The 15,409-nt window shown below is 36.9% G+C and overlaps 1 protein-coding gene across 1 annotated transcript in view; it reads right to left on the reverse strand.

Moving 5' to 3' along the window:
• Positions 1-13,702: 13,702 nt before the first annotated feature.
• Positions 13,703-15,409, reverse strand: part of LOC144962466 (neutral amino acid transporter 9-like) — a 26,620-nt gene continuing 24,913 nt past the window's right edge. The window contains 2 exon segments of the mRNA XM_078895436.1: positions 13,703-14,426; positions 15,159-15,248. Coding sequence (XP_078751562.1) covers positions 14,246-14,426; positions 15,159-15,248 — 271 coding nt within the window. The 3' untranslated portion in view covers positions 13,703-14,245.

A 15,409-nucleotide genomic window follows, 5' to 3' on the forward strand; every position in this document is an offset into this window, starting at 1 on the left:
TCGATTAAAATGACTCTCATCTTGGCAAAACCTCTCAAACCTGAGACTTACGAAGTCCCAGGTTTGAGAGTTTTTGCCAAAGTGAGAGTCATTTTAATCGGGCGATATTTAAAGGACGAGTTTTCTGGCCAAAATTTTTAATACATGTTAACTCTAGAGCACGAAATTGAGACTGTAGTAGCTTCCTTAGTTCATTGTAATATTATTATTGCTATCCATTAATAAGTTGAATGAGTTCAGGATTTTATTGTTCGTTTCTGAATATGTAAGAAAATTCATGTTTTTTACTCAAGTCTTGTTGGAAGTAGGGGGTCCCGATAGCTCAGTTGGTAGAGCACTCGCTTCACACGCAAAAGAGGCCGAGTTCGATCCCGGGTGCAGTCGAGATTTTTTTCTGACCCCCGTGTCCAACTAGCAGTGAGCTGAGTCTGTTAGATTTGGCGGAAAGTACTTTGCGGTAGACTAGCGTCCTATCCAAAGGATAGCAAGCAATTGCTATTGTCCGGTTCACGCTATAGAAACCGGGATAAACTCCGGCTCCGTGGGCCTGATGGCTCTTAAGGACTTACTACTTGTTAGAACTGTCCATAAGACTTTTAATTCGTCATTTTTGGTTTTGTTTTCATTTCATTATATTACGTTATAATAATAATATAATAATGTGTTTATGCAAGCTGTGTGAATATAGTTGCTGTCATTATTAAGGTTGTTGGATATTTATTATAACGTGTACATTTCATTGAATTTATGATTTATGTAAAGAACAGATTTTAGCACGAAAACTGCTGGAAATATATCTAGAATATTACTCTTTGCATGATAATTTTTTTGTTTTGTTTTGACCAAAGAAACTATTTATTTTATGCTTTATAACCGTTAAAACTGATGTTTGTTTTGTGTGTTTGTTTATTGGTTGGTTTTCAAATATTGTGGTTTATAAATGAATGGTTGGTGCCGTTAATTAGAATGAAAGAGAAAGGAATTTATACATCACAGTGATTAGAGAGAACAAATACCAAAACAAGGAAACGATAAAAACTAATGATTTCAAATTTCTGATGAATAATCGTGTTTATTGATATCTACCCCTCTGCTCACAAGTTATGATTCCTGTAATGATCATTTCCCTGGGTTGTTTTTTGTTTTTTTATACCTGTATAGATAGTTCGAAGATGACGTCACTCAGGTCTATGTTATTGTTTTTTACCATCCGCTTTTATGAGTAATGCTCACTGAACTGTATTAACCTGACTATAAACGTTCATGGATACACACGGTTTTGTGTGTTAGTCCGTTATACTTCCGGATGGCAATGTTATGAGCTTCAAAGCCAAGCGCATACTATCTATATTTTTTTTTAAGTAAGAAACGTTCTCAAGTACTTCTCTTTCTTCTCATCAGTTCAAATTGATGGTTTCTCTGTGAACATTTGTTGCTATGCCTGTGAAGTTATTGACATGGATACCTTTATAAACTATTTATTATCTTATAGTATGAACCTTCAGTTCTTCATTCAACACATTATAGTGCATACACTTTTTGAAAATTATGTCACTTATCGTATATTTTATTTAAAACTAAGTCGAATAAACATTTAAGTTGTTTTATTATTGACTCAAAACTTCAAAATAATGTATATTTAAGCCTTGAAATCAACCGTTGACCGCGAACCGAAGATCCATGGCCATCTTGAGTGCTTGCCTGTCACCCGGAGTAAACGGCCATCAGATCCTGCTGAGCATTGCTCACAACTTTGACACAGATGCAATTCCTTTATCAGTGTGTCAAAATATTGTGAGAAATCCTCACTAACTGGGCTGACCTATTAATTTATGTGTTTGGCATGTACTAATCGTATCGCAGGCCTTTTCATACAGGAAATAAATAGTCAAGGGGACGAAACGGGGTAAATGGCAGGAACTATTCTGATTGGTCAAGGGGACGAAACGGGGTAAATGGCAGGAAATATTCTGATTGGTTTATGCTGAGAGACATGCGAACCATCAATTTAAATACAATCCAAACAAACACGTAGAATATTCGCCAGAAAACTCGTCCTTCAAATATCGATCGATTCTATAACGACCCTCATCTTGGCAAATAATTTCAAACCCGGGACTTTGCAATGCTGCTGCGTGGAAGGGTGTAATATTTTTTTTTAAATTACCTTTCTAGTTTGAAATTATCTTTGGCTCTGAAACAGTTTCAGAAAGTTCAATAACGTTTAATGTTCTTTATCAAAGTTGTTATAGACCTACTCCGTTTTGATTCATATGAATACTCTCAACACGTTTCGCCAGTCATTTTGTAAGATATCTCCTCAGAATATACTCATAGTCAATTATTTGATATTAAACTACATGAGAACTGCACTTACCATAAAGTATTAATGATGGTTCGAAGTTTCTCTATCTTTATTTCTATCAATATATCTGTCTATCAATCAATCAATCTATCTATCTATCTATCTATCTATCTATCTATCTATCTAGTTATCTTTCCATCTATCATTCTATCTGTATAATTATCTATCTAATCTATCATCTTTCCTCATCTCTCTCGATCTATCTATCTATCTATCTATCTATCTATCTATCTATCTATCTATCTATCTATCTATCTAGTTATCTTTCCATCATTCTATCTGTATAATTATCAATCTAATCAATCATCTTTCGCCATCTCTCTTTATCTATATATCTACCGAGAGAACGATCTCGCTGTACATATAACTATCTACTTTCTATATTTTCCATTGATCTCGTTCTCTCACTCTCTCTCTCTCTCTCTCTCTCTCTCTCTCTCTCTATCTCTATCTCTCTTTCGCTCTCTATCTCTCTCTCCTTTCTCTCCTCTCTCTCTCTCTCTCTCTCTCTCTCTCTCTCTTTCGCTCTCTACTTCTCTCTTCTTACTCTCTCTTACACACTTTCTCTCTCCTTCTCCTTTTTCTTCTTCTTCTTCTTCTTCTTCTTCTTCTTCTTCTTCTTCTTCTTCTTCTTCTTCTTCTTCTTCTTCTTCTTCTTCTTCTTCTTCTTCTTCTTCTTCTTCTTCTTCTTCTCCTCCTCCTCCTCCTCCTCCTCCTCATCCTTCTGAAAGCAAATATCTATCTATCTTATAACTTGTCTATTTCTGTTTGTTTTTTTTTCAAATCATAGTGCAGGAACACAAACTTACTAAAACATTTTCATTTGTCAGTGCTACTAAATGCTGTATTGTTTTATTCCCCGTTGTTTCTCTAATATTAAAGCTTCGTTATGTGTACATAATAAATTCAATGTTTTTCTTGCCTGAGAGGGAAATGTGTTCAAACCTTATGCTGTGTTACAGTTTTAAGCAATTTTTCTACCGTACTCTGAAAAAAAATGCATTTTTAATTTTAAAATTTGGCCAGGAAACTCGTCTCTCACACATCGATAAATCAAATTGATCCTCATTTTGTCAAAATCTCTCAAACCTGAGAAACCTGAGACTTTAAGGAAATCCCAAAATTGTGAGATTTTGTCAAAACCAGGGTCACTTTATTCGATCGATATTTGAAGAACAAGTTTTCTGGCCAAAATTTGAGAAATGTGTAATTTTTGTCTGAGATTACGGCAATACTGTACAAATATATTGTATTAAAATTATACATAGCGGAATGTTATTATATAAAACGTAATCGTTTTCATAGACTGCTTATTATGAGTTGCAATAGTTTTCAATGACTGCATCGGAGACGGCGATGTATTAAAGAGACGCGAAAATTCTGAGGTGGCAAAAGTGTTTTAATAGCAGATGTGAATAATATGTCAGGTCGTGTCAAGTCGGTAAACATTCTCTCACTCATATATTTTTTAAAATTAAAATTATGCCTTTTGCGTTACGATATCATAGGATATCGTCGCCTAGGCATTCCACGAAGGAAAAAAGATAACTCATCAAACAAGATGTCTGGTGTCAACAGGAATCACCCATGTTGTCCAAGTGAGCAAATTGGGGGTTAATCATCTTGCTCAAGGAAAAAAACGAAAGTGCCTGAAGCGGGGCTCGAACCTGGGTCATCCGGATCACAGTGCATTGCCTTAATCACTCGGCCACTTGGCCTCCCCCATATATTGTTTATCATATAAAATACAATTTAAATTTAGCACGGGTTTTCGCAGCTTTCTTTATTCAGATGTGATTTAATTTCTTCTCACCAAATTCTCTCAAACTGTAAACTTTTTGTGTATTTATTTGTACGATTGATAGAAAAAATGCTGTGTATTTTATTTAAACACTTACCATCAATACACACATGCCATGTTTACTGACTTGACATTGAACACTCACATACGGAAGGAGCCCCCCCCCCCCCCCTAAGTGTTACGTCTCCGTTTTGCGTCGTAGCCATCGTTATGTTATAGCCTGATACTGAAATCCAAAAGGACTGGCAGTTTAACGTCATTATTTGGTTTTTGCACCGCTTAGTGATTTGTCGTTAGTAGAGCTCATGGAAACAAGTTATTTCATTGGTTGAACTATTGAATACAACCCACGATTTATTTTCTTTTGTGGCAAAAGACTGGCATTTTGACGTCATTTTTTGATCAGTATCAGGCCATAACTTTACGAAGGCCACGATTGCATGCTTTGTCGTCGTATGTGATGAGTGCATAGCTGAATTAAGTTTTCTTCCTTTCTTTAAGATTAATATTAACTCACTCAATCCTAGATATTTTTGCTACTTTCAAAATTGGAAAAATGTATTAAAAATTAGCATTTACATAGATAGTAAAAAACTAAAAACATTGGCTTTGATACTACGCTTATAATTTGTCTCATAAAAATGTAATAAATATAGGTATGGAGTAAAAGTAACGCGCTTAAACAACGGGTATAGTCGGTGTTGGGGTTGGGTGAGTTAATAATATACGTCCTAATTTCAGTAAAATGCTAGATTTATGCACATATTGATATAGATAGGCCTGATAACCGAACGCAATTATGGGCTTGATGAAGCGTTGTTGTAATGAAAATATAATATTCTTGTATGAGTTATATTGGCAATTGCCTAAAAATAGACGTTTGAAACATTGAACATTTGTAATGGGCAGGAGTAGCGTGGCTCAGAGGTACAGTCTTTGCTTCATGCCCAAAAGGTAAAGAGTTCGATCACCCGCCGCTGCACTGCGTGGCCTTGAGCAAGTCACCTAGCCCTAGCTCACTTTGCGGCGCTGCACTGCGGCGGACGTCTTGGTTAATCCAGTCTTCCCTTGGAATAGACCCTAAAGACAAATTTCCCCTTGGGGATGAATAAAGGGACTTTTTTTTTTTAATATGTTGCGTTGAGTTTGAGGGTATTCCCAATGAGCCCAAAACAAGTTGGGTTATCAGACCTTCAATAAGTACACGTCGGTAAAAATATATCAGGTAGAATACTATAGAATATATAAATATAATTCTTAAATTGATTGACGGGAAAAGACCTAAAGGCCTGCTCTGAGGTACTCTGGAAAAATAACACATTAAAAATTTGGCCAGAAAACTCGTCCTTCAAATATCGATCGATTTAAATGACTCTCATCATGGCAAAAACTCTCAAACCTGAGATGAGAGTCATTTAAATCGATCGATATTTGAAGGACGAGTTTTCTGGCCAAAATTTTAATGCTTTTTTCCAGAGTACGGCAGTACTGTGCAATCATGATTTTTTTTTCTACTAGTGCGTGTCTTCGTTGTATACAATTTGTGCCAATCCCGATGTACTTATTTGCAAGTCTGATAACCCAATTCCTTATAGGCTCATTGTTGTTATGGAAGTCTCAAAAAAAATGACGCGAAATATTGCCCGTTACAGCAATGTTAAACTAGGCCCATAAGTGGGTTCGGATGTCAGATCTGTATATATATATATTATATTATATATATATATATATATATATATATATATATATATATAAGTATGGCCAACCCCCATGTCTAGCTAATATTTTCTAGTCACAATATTATATTTTCTGTGCAATAACTTATTATAATATTATTATAGATTGTTGCTTTTACAAAAAGACTGGTAATCTTCTGAGATTGGCTCCATGCAATGAGTGGCTAAATTTAAACTTTATCTATCTAATTATTATCAACAAACTTGGCAATTCATCGAGTTTGTATATTGTACATATTATTTCTAATGATGCATTTTATACCTTGTAACAATTTGAGCTGTGTTACGTTGAGTGACAGTAATGATAATATTGTACATAAAAATTGAGTGTGATTGTGCTGTGATATTTGTCTATATTTGCAAACTTTCTTTATATGTGTTTTGTTTTGTGGAAAGCAGGACTTTATTGGGGAGGGGATTGGGTTTGTTTGTTTTTTTTTTCATTTCTCTTAACGCCTCAATGTTCCAACTACCGTACTATGAAAAAAGTCCTTATTTAACATTTTGGCAGAAAATTCGGCCTTCAAATTATCTCAATCAATTAAAATAAACATGTTCTTGGCAAAAACTCTCAAAACCTGGGACTCCGCGAAGTACTGCGAGAAATGCAAATACCGATCCTTGGGGGAGTCCGTTCCTTTGTGATCTCCAACTGTTTTTTCTTCCCATCCATTTTAACAAAAAAGCGTTTATGCTTTTTCTGAAACAAATCAATAATCGTTCTTATATTCACAGGTGCGATACGGTGGGGAGTCCGTTCCTTTGTGATCTCCAACTGTTTTTTCTTCCCATCCATTTTAACAAAAAAGCGTTTATGCTTTTTCTGAAACAAATCAATAATCGTTCTTATATTCACAGGTGCGATACGGTGGGGAGTCCGTTCCTTTGTGATCTCCAACTGTTTTTTCTTCCATCCATTTTAACAAAAAAGCGTTTATGCTTTTTCTGAAACAAATCAATAATCGTTCTTATATTCACAGGTGCGATACGGTGGGGAGTCCGTTCCTTTGTGATCTCCAACTGTTTTTCTTCCCATCCATTTTAATAAAAAAGCGTTTTTGCTTTTTCTGAAACTTATCAATAATCGTTGATAGATCGGCCTGGCATAATTGCTGGAAATTGGATTTATAGTGAAACATGGGGCAGCGTGGCTCAGTAGTATGGTCTTTGCCTTGTACCTGAAAGGTACAGAGTTCGACTACCCGCCGCGCTACGTGATCTTGAACATGTCGACTAACTCGGCCTAGCTCATTTTGCGGCGCTGCACTGCGGCTAACGCTTGGGTTATTTTAGTCTTCCCTCGGAATAGACCTTAAAGACAAATAAGTTCTCATCGGGGATGAGTAAAGGGAATTTTATTATTTTATTCATTTTTGAAAATATATATATTTGTTAGATATAATTTGTTATGTGCTTTATGAGGTTATGTGGTCTCGTAGTATGACACCCACCTTCGACTGAAATTACCAGAGTTCTAGTCCAAATCCCGCTCTGAGCGGCGCTTAGTTGACTGTTTCTACGACCTGCCAAATCTAATAAAATGTTCTCTGTTATCATTTCCTTGTATTCGTGTATTCTTGTTGAAATCAGTGGGGGGTGGGGGGGGGGGGGGGATTCAGCATCTCTGCATCTCTTGCCGGTGTCCGGGCAAGAATTTTTATCGCTTTTTGGACCAAGCGTCTTGGTTGATATCGCTGCTAAAACTTACGTAATTCTGCTGTGTTGTTGTTTGTTTTTTAAACTATTCCCAATTTTCTCCATTTCTATGACTTTGCGCGACGTACACTTATTTGCAGGTCTGATAACCAAATTCCTTATGGGCTTCATTGTTGTATTAAAAATCTCAAAAATAAATGACGCAAAATATTTGTCCATTACAACAATGTTTAACTAGGCCCATAAGCGGGTTCGGATTTCAGACCTGCATATGTAGACGTTGCATTGCGCAATAAGAACGTCCCTAGTATCAATACCTCCGTGCTCTGAAAGGACCTGCCTATAAAACGATTTGACCACAAAGGTCGTTCTTCAAATATCGATCGATTAAATAAGATAAAATTACCCACATCTTGACAAAAACTCTCAAACCTGGGACTCCTAAAATCCCAGGTTGGATAGCTTTTGTCAAGATGAGGATCATTTTACTCCATCGATATTTGATGGATACCTTTTCTGACCAAAACGTTAAACTCGTGTTGCTGAGAGGTCCACAAGCACCCCCACCCCCACCCCACATACACACACATTTATACAAGCGCTCCAAATCCCCGTACATACACACTCACAGAGAGTGAGAGAGAGAGAGAGAGAGAGAGAGAGAGAGAGAGAGAGAGAGAGAGAGATAGTCTTGTTATTTTAACTTTAAAATTTGATTTACCCTAAGCTCTTATTACATTTTTGGGACAAGCGAGTTCCCATTTTGTACATAGTTATTTTGTATCCGTCTTGTTTCTTATTCATTGCATTTCCCTCTGTCTATGAGTTGTTAACAATACCCTACTTTTCCCCACCGCCATTTTATTACTGACTTAGAATCTGAAATGAAATTGTATGAAACATAATATTACAATAATTATGAAATTAAATAATATATGTTTTCAGTAAATTTTGTCGTTCGTCTTATATTTTTTATGTATTCCTATTCAGATTTGTCGTTTCTCTCAATCTATCCTATATACTCCTATCTGTCTATGTATATTTATGTGGTTTTTCTTCTTCTTCTTCTTCTTCTTCTTCTTCTTCTTCTTCTTCTTCTTCTACTACTACTACTACTACTACTACTACTACTACTACTACTACTACTACTACTTTCTACTACTACTACTACTACTATCTACTACTACTACTACTACTACTACTACTACTACTACTACTACTACTACTATTTACTACTACTACTACTACTACTACTACTACTACTACTACTACTTCTACTACTCTACTACTACTACTTCTTCTTCTCTTCTTCTTCTTCACCTACTCTTCTTCATTTTTCTCTTATTCTTCTTCTCTCTCTTCTTCTTTTTTCTTCTCTTTGCTCTGTCTTCCCCCTCTCTCCTCTCTTCTTCTTCTTCCTTCTCTTCTCTCTTCTGCTCTTGCTGCTCTGCTGCCTCCTCCTCCTCCTCCTCTTCCTTCTCCCTCTCCTTCTCCTCTTCCTCTTCCTCCTCCTCCTCCTCCTATTCCTTCTCCCTCTCCTTCTCCTCTTCCTCCTCCTCCTCCTCCTATTCCTTCTCCTCCTCCTTCTCCTCTTCCTCCTCCTCCTCCTCCTATTCCTTCTCCCTCTCCTTCTCCTCTTCCTCCTCCTCCTCATCCTCCTCCTCCTCAGTGCCACTTCTTAATTATCTTTCGTCTTACTCCTCATCTGTCTTCATCTTCTGCTCCTCTCCTTTCACTTTTGAAAGTGGCATGACACCTGTCGTCGCTTAAGAATACATAGAGTTCGCCTCAAAACGGTATTAAATCGGGATGGTTAAGATTTTGAAAATTGAATTTATAGCCAGAAATATCAGACTTGTGTTGAGTTTGCATGTTTTATTGAGGAGAATCGATACCATATTTTAGGGTGCTGATGCCAACAATTTATATTTTTGACCATTTTAACATTTAATTCGGCTTTTAAGCATATGGTTCGTTCCGACATAATACCGTTTTGAGACGAAGGGTCACATATAGATAAACGATCAAATAGCTTCACGTGTCATTCGTGATCACTCATGTTGTCCAGCTGAGTACAAATCTGTCTCAAGAAAAAGAAAAAAAAAAGAAAGTACCTGAAATGAGCTTGGACTTCGGATTTCCAAACTAACAATGCAATGCCAGGGTCACTGGGTCACCTAACCTGTATATTATCGTCGTTGATTTCCTGTATTGTTGTAAGCAACAAGTTTCACATGCAATCATAAAATGTTAAATCACGCCCTTCCGCCACGGCATCATACGATATCGTCGCTTAGACCTTCCATGAAGGAATATAAATAATTCATCGCACAAGATGTCTGATGTCTACAGGAATCACCCATGTTGTCCAAATGAGCAAATTGGGGGTTAATAATCTTGACCAAGGAAAAAAAACGAAAGTGCCTGAAGTGTGGCTCGAACCCGGGATCTTCCAAGTCACAGTACAATGTCTTAACCACTTGGCCCCCCGCATTCATTAGATCGGAAAAAAGTAACATCGTAAATACCAATGAAGGATTACACATGCTGCCGCATGTGCTGAAATCATAGTTTATCTGAAAACCATGAGTTATTTCTAGACTAGATTTTTTACAAAATATATACCCACCAAATATATAACATAATCAACCAATTTGTCATTCACGATAATAAGTAAAAATTAAAGACAAATGGGTTTTAAATGAGTACGAATAGTTTCTGGCATTTCCTTGTCATTGTCATTTAAGATAGTAGGTAATGTAAATGTTGCTGCTCGAAGCTCGAAGAAATAATAAATACTAATGTGAAATTGAATGTAAGCTTCAATTTAATTACGAAAACAGATGAAATAGACGTTTCGGGTTTCCTCTTTGTCAACAAACCGGATGAATGAAACACTAAGGTGAATGAGATAATGTAGTAGTGGCGTTGTTAAAATGAATAAACAAAACATCAATGTTTCGTAATTAAATTGAAGCTTACATTCAATTTCACATTGTTATTTATTTAAGGTAGTAGGTATTGAACATCTTACTCTCACAGGAAAGATAGAAAGCAAAAAGAGTAAAGGTAGACCAAGAAAAACATATTTGAATAGTTTGAACAGCTGGGTGACAAAGAAAGAGAAGAGTAATATTAGTTTTATGAGGTTGTCTGATCAGAGAGATGAATGGCGTACCATGATCACCTATGCCTGACACAGACTTGGTACTTGAAGAAGAGGAAGTAGGTAAAATCAAAGACAAATTTAACTGCAAAAGAGTAGTTGCTGGCATTTCCTTGAGCCTCCAAACTTTCCTCTCGATGGTTGGAGGCCAACTTCCTTCGTTGGGTGAGTGAACGTCTAAGCCCTGGTCCGGAGCAGTGGGAGGATCCCTGATAGGTCCACTTAGGCATTCCTACAGTCGGGTAAATATTCTAATTCTGTCAAGCTAATTTTGACGTTGTCAGCAACCATCCATGGTGTCCAGATGTATTACAAAGTAGGGGTTACCATTTGTCCCGAAAGAAAAAGAAAGAAAGCGCATGAAACACGTCTTTTCATGAACTGCATTTATTTAAAATCATATACATGTATCATTAACATTACATTATGAAACAATCTCATTTCAAAGTTATACTTTCCGCTCATTCAGTACTTTACTTAATTTTGCGGCGCTGCACTGTGGCTGAAGCCTGGTTTATTCCAGTCTGCTCTTGTAAAAAAAAAGACCTTAAAGATAAATTTCCACTTGGAGATGAATAGAAGGAATTATATTTTTTATTATTACTATTATTTATAATCAAGTATCTTGATGAAAATGTACATGTAACATAAAGGACGACAACAGTATTAGCTGTATTGTGGTATTTGTAATGGTACAATAGAACGTACAGCAACGGTCCTTTTCGCCAAGCTATGTTAAACGGGATAACTTCATTTGAGAGCGTAAATAGGATTCAATAGTCTGATGTCACGTCCGCCCAGCAACCAGCAGCTTGGTTCTATACAAAGAAAATCGGTACCCTTTATTCTTCATGCTAGCTAGAACTTTTTCACATTTCATGTGATCAGAATGTATAAAATTCAAAACATGATCAGATTTATAATGATTTTCTTCTCTGGATAAACTAGTATGCTCGTCGGAGAAGTATTTCATAAGGGCGGTGATGGAGATAATGGCGTCCGCCATTGTTCCGATAGTGTTGAACCTGTTACTATGCGTCATTACGAGGGAAGTGACGTCAAGATTGTTGAACCCTATTAGCATACTGTTCAAACTGTGTTCAAACTCTACACATCATCGATCACGCGTTCTGAGCGACGCAGGTCTGATAACCTAAATTGTTAAGGGCTCATGTTGTCATGGAAATAATCTCAAACAAACACATAATACTCTCCATTATAACAATGTTAAATTTAAAAAGACATGAACTTTTATATAGAGCAAAGCAATAGCCACTAAACTTGCTCAAAGCGATTTATAGGGTGTCATTAGCCAACAGCAACATCTACCATGTAGGACGAGACATGACGCCAATAAGGCGATAATATTACAATTCTTTTTTTTTTTTGTTGACAGAGACAGTGCTTTTAACGACCAGGTACTCTTTTTACACCTGAGTAGAGTGAGAGAATGTGAGTAAAGAGCCTTACTTATCCAAGGACTCAACTATGCCCCACTCTCACCGAGACTTGAACTCGGCATGTCATACCACAAGACAACATATCTCCACAATATTAAGCCCATAATTGCGTTCAGCTGCCAGACCCATGTGCGCGTCGCTTCTGCGCCTTTAATTTTAAAATCATGGGTAAATATTAAATCAATGAACTTAACCAGTATTCTGGAAAAAAACACGTATTTAAAATTTTGGCCAGAAACCTCGTCCTTCAAATATCGATCGATTTAAATGATCCGCATCTTGGCAAAATCTCTCAAACCTTGGACTTCACGAAGTCTTTCTTCGCTCCCAAGTATAAGAGTTTTTGCCAAGATGAGGGTCATTCAAATATTCGATATCTGCTGAGGACGAGTTTTCTGGCCAATCTTAATACGGTATTTTCCAGAGTGCTGCAGTTAATGGTCATTCCAGATGAAGAACGCGTTTTCTTAAGTTTTTTGAAATGGCATGGGGTCGACACCTTCTAACAAATGGGTTGCAAAATAAAGGGTTTGTTTTTGTTTGTTTCTTTTTTTTTTTTTGGGGGGGGGGGGGTTGTGTTGTTGTTTTAGTTGTTTGGGTTTTTTAAATGTTTCTTTTATTTTGTAGTTGGGGGGGGGGGGGTTGTTATGGTTTTGGTTTGTTGTTTTTTTTTTTTTTTGGTTTTTTTTTTTTCTTTTTTGTTGTTTGGTCTTTGAAAGTTTAAGTTAGCAATGACGTATTTATATAAAACTCAAGTCACTCATTTTTTTTCAGCCCATTATTTTCAAGTTTTCAAATAGAATTGAGCAAACTAAATATAATAGCGAAAAAGGAACACAATACCAAATAGGGAATATTACTGGCTCAAAACACGTCTCAAATACATAATAAAAACAAAAATTCGCTCCGTATTTGCTATTTTGTTCTTTTTCGGATGGTCTTTTGTTCAATTGTTTTTCTTGCTTTTTTCAATCAACAGCTTCCATCAGCTCACAGCTTCTAGCAACTCACAGCTCCTAGCAGCTTAATATCACACTCAGTCTTCAAATAGTATTTTTGCATAAAGCAGATATATCACCAGAAAAAAAACAACTCACATATCCTCTATGAAACAAACAGACATAAACCAAATACCATGTGTCTGCTCCTGAATTTGAAGTACTTTGTTGAATGTGTCTGTGTCTTCAATATCAGTGGTTTCTTGTGGTGAAAGGGTCAGTTTTACCTTTACCGTGATATAATATTCGATCGTCATCAGGCCTTTGTATGTTTGCCACGCGTTGGGTTTTTCATAAAGTATTAACCAGCCATAAAAGTCATGGTACAGATTGTGTTGTCGTACGTTGTGGCATTTGTTGTGACTCCTTGCAAGCGCATCTATCTATAAAGATGACGTTGTTTTTTTGCATCGCGTTATGAGTAATTCTCACTAAACTGTATAAATCAGACTACAACCGTTTAAGGTTACACAAAGTTTTGTGTTAGTCCGTTATACTTGCGGATGGCAATGTTGTGAGCTTCAATCGTTTCGATGTTACTTGTTTGTGTTGAGAATATTGGCTATTAAGCTTAAATGCCGGCCAACTAACTTCGCGGCTTTTGTGTGTGTTGAACCTGTGACCTCAAAGAAGTCGGGGGAGGGAAGGCTCTAGTAAGAATAAGCTTTGAAGTGACTTTTTTATAGGGGTCGTGGATAGCTCATACGGTAGAGTCACGGTCTCCCCGGCCAGGCGGAGTTGTCGTACCAGTAAGGTCGCGGGTTCGATCTCCAATCGAAGTTTTTATTCTCTGTTATGTTGTCCTCTTTAACTTACCTACCCACTTAATTTCTTGTTATGAGTCTATCTATAGCGAGGATGCGCTTGGCTAAGAAGCTCACAACATTGGACTTGCCATCCGAAAGTATAACGGACCAAAACACAAAACTATGTGTAACCATGAACGTTTATAGTTTGGTTAATACTGTTTAGTGAGAATTACTCATAAGCGCGGATGGCAAAAAGCAAAAACAGAGACCTGAGTGACGTCAACTTCACTCTATCCATAACGTGTAACTATGTTCTATAACACAGATCCGATGACGAAAAACTGTGCTATGAAGTTTGCGACACCGAGGACGATAAGAAAGCTGTGAAAGCCATAGCCTAGCATGCTCAAGGTTCCTTGTTGATTTCTAGACACGATGTAAACAAGGCACGGTAAAGCGATACCGTAGGACACGCCACAGAAGGAACCAACAACGCTGTGAAAATGTTGGAAAACATGCAATCATATTTTACTTCATACAATAAAATGGGAATGATAAGTAGATTAACATTGCCGGGATCTATTATTGATAATATTTAATTCATTTGAGATCTTGTGAGTATACAGTGGAGCCCGCTTAAGATAAACACATTGGGACCAAAATAAAAAAGTTTATCTTAAGCGAGATTTATCTCATCCATTACAAGGGAAATAGCCTTTCAATTCGAAATCATTGACTAGTAAAATGTCCAGTACCCCCCCCCCCCCCCCCCCCCGGCCTCTGAGTCAACGATGCAGGCAGTCTTGCCACATGGAAGCCTTTTAAGAAAATTTTATTATTGGGAGGGTGGGGGGAGGAGGGAGGTGGAGGGGGTATTTGGCACATGAAGGTAGGAAAGAACGCCACCATGAGAGAAAACAGCATATCTTAACAGGATTTGTGCTTATTTCATCCAGACTTTGATTAGTTGGATTCTATAAAAAGAAAAAAATCGGAAAGATTATATAAAGCGAGATGTCCTGTCTGGACGCCACTGTGCTTGAAATGTTTGGCCCAAACTGAGGAAGATGGCCCAGAATTGGGTGCGCTGTAAGATCATAGTTGTAGACCCATGCCTTAACATGATCAATTCATTTATTCAAGCCATTACTTCACGCATTATAAATTCTTGTCATACTCAGTTTATCCATCAATTAACATACAAATCGTTTTTATAAATAAATGTACCTTATAATGCGGCCAATCTTTGGCAGGAACACGGCAAACAACACACAAGTAGTGACCACCGCGACGTTGAGCGTCAGGACATGATTCAGACTGGAGGTTAACAATATTCAAAATTATGTATAAGGAAAATTGATTAATATTATATACATTTATCCAGATCATCCTATCTATAATTCATTTTTTTTCTCGATGACTACGATGTTACTAGTGTGCATCTGTGTGTGTGTATGTCAATATTGTATTGTTATAAA

This window comes from Berghia stephanieae, chromosome 1 (genome assembly GCF_034508935.2).
Source record: "Berghia stephanieae isolate SIO BIC M18660-M18661 chromosome 1, UCSD_Bste_1.3, whole genome shotgun sequence".
Taxonomy (NCBI): Eukaryota; Metazoa; Mollusca; class Gastropoda; order Nudibranchia; family Aeolidiidae; genus Berghia; species Berghia stephanieae.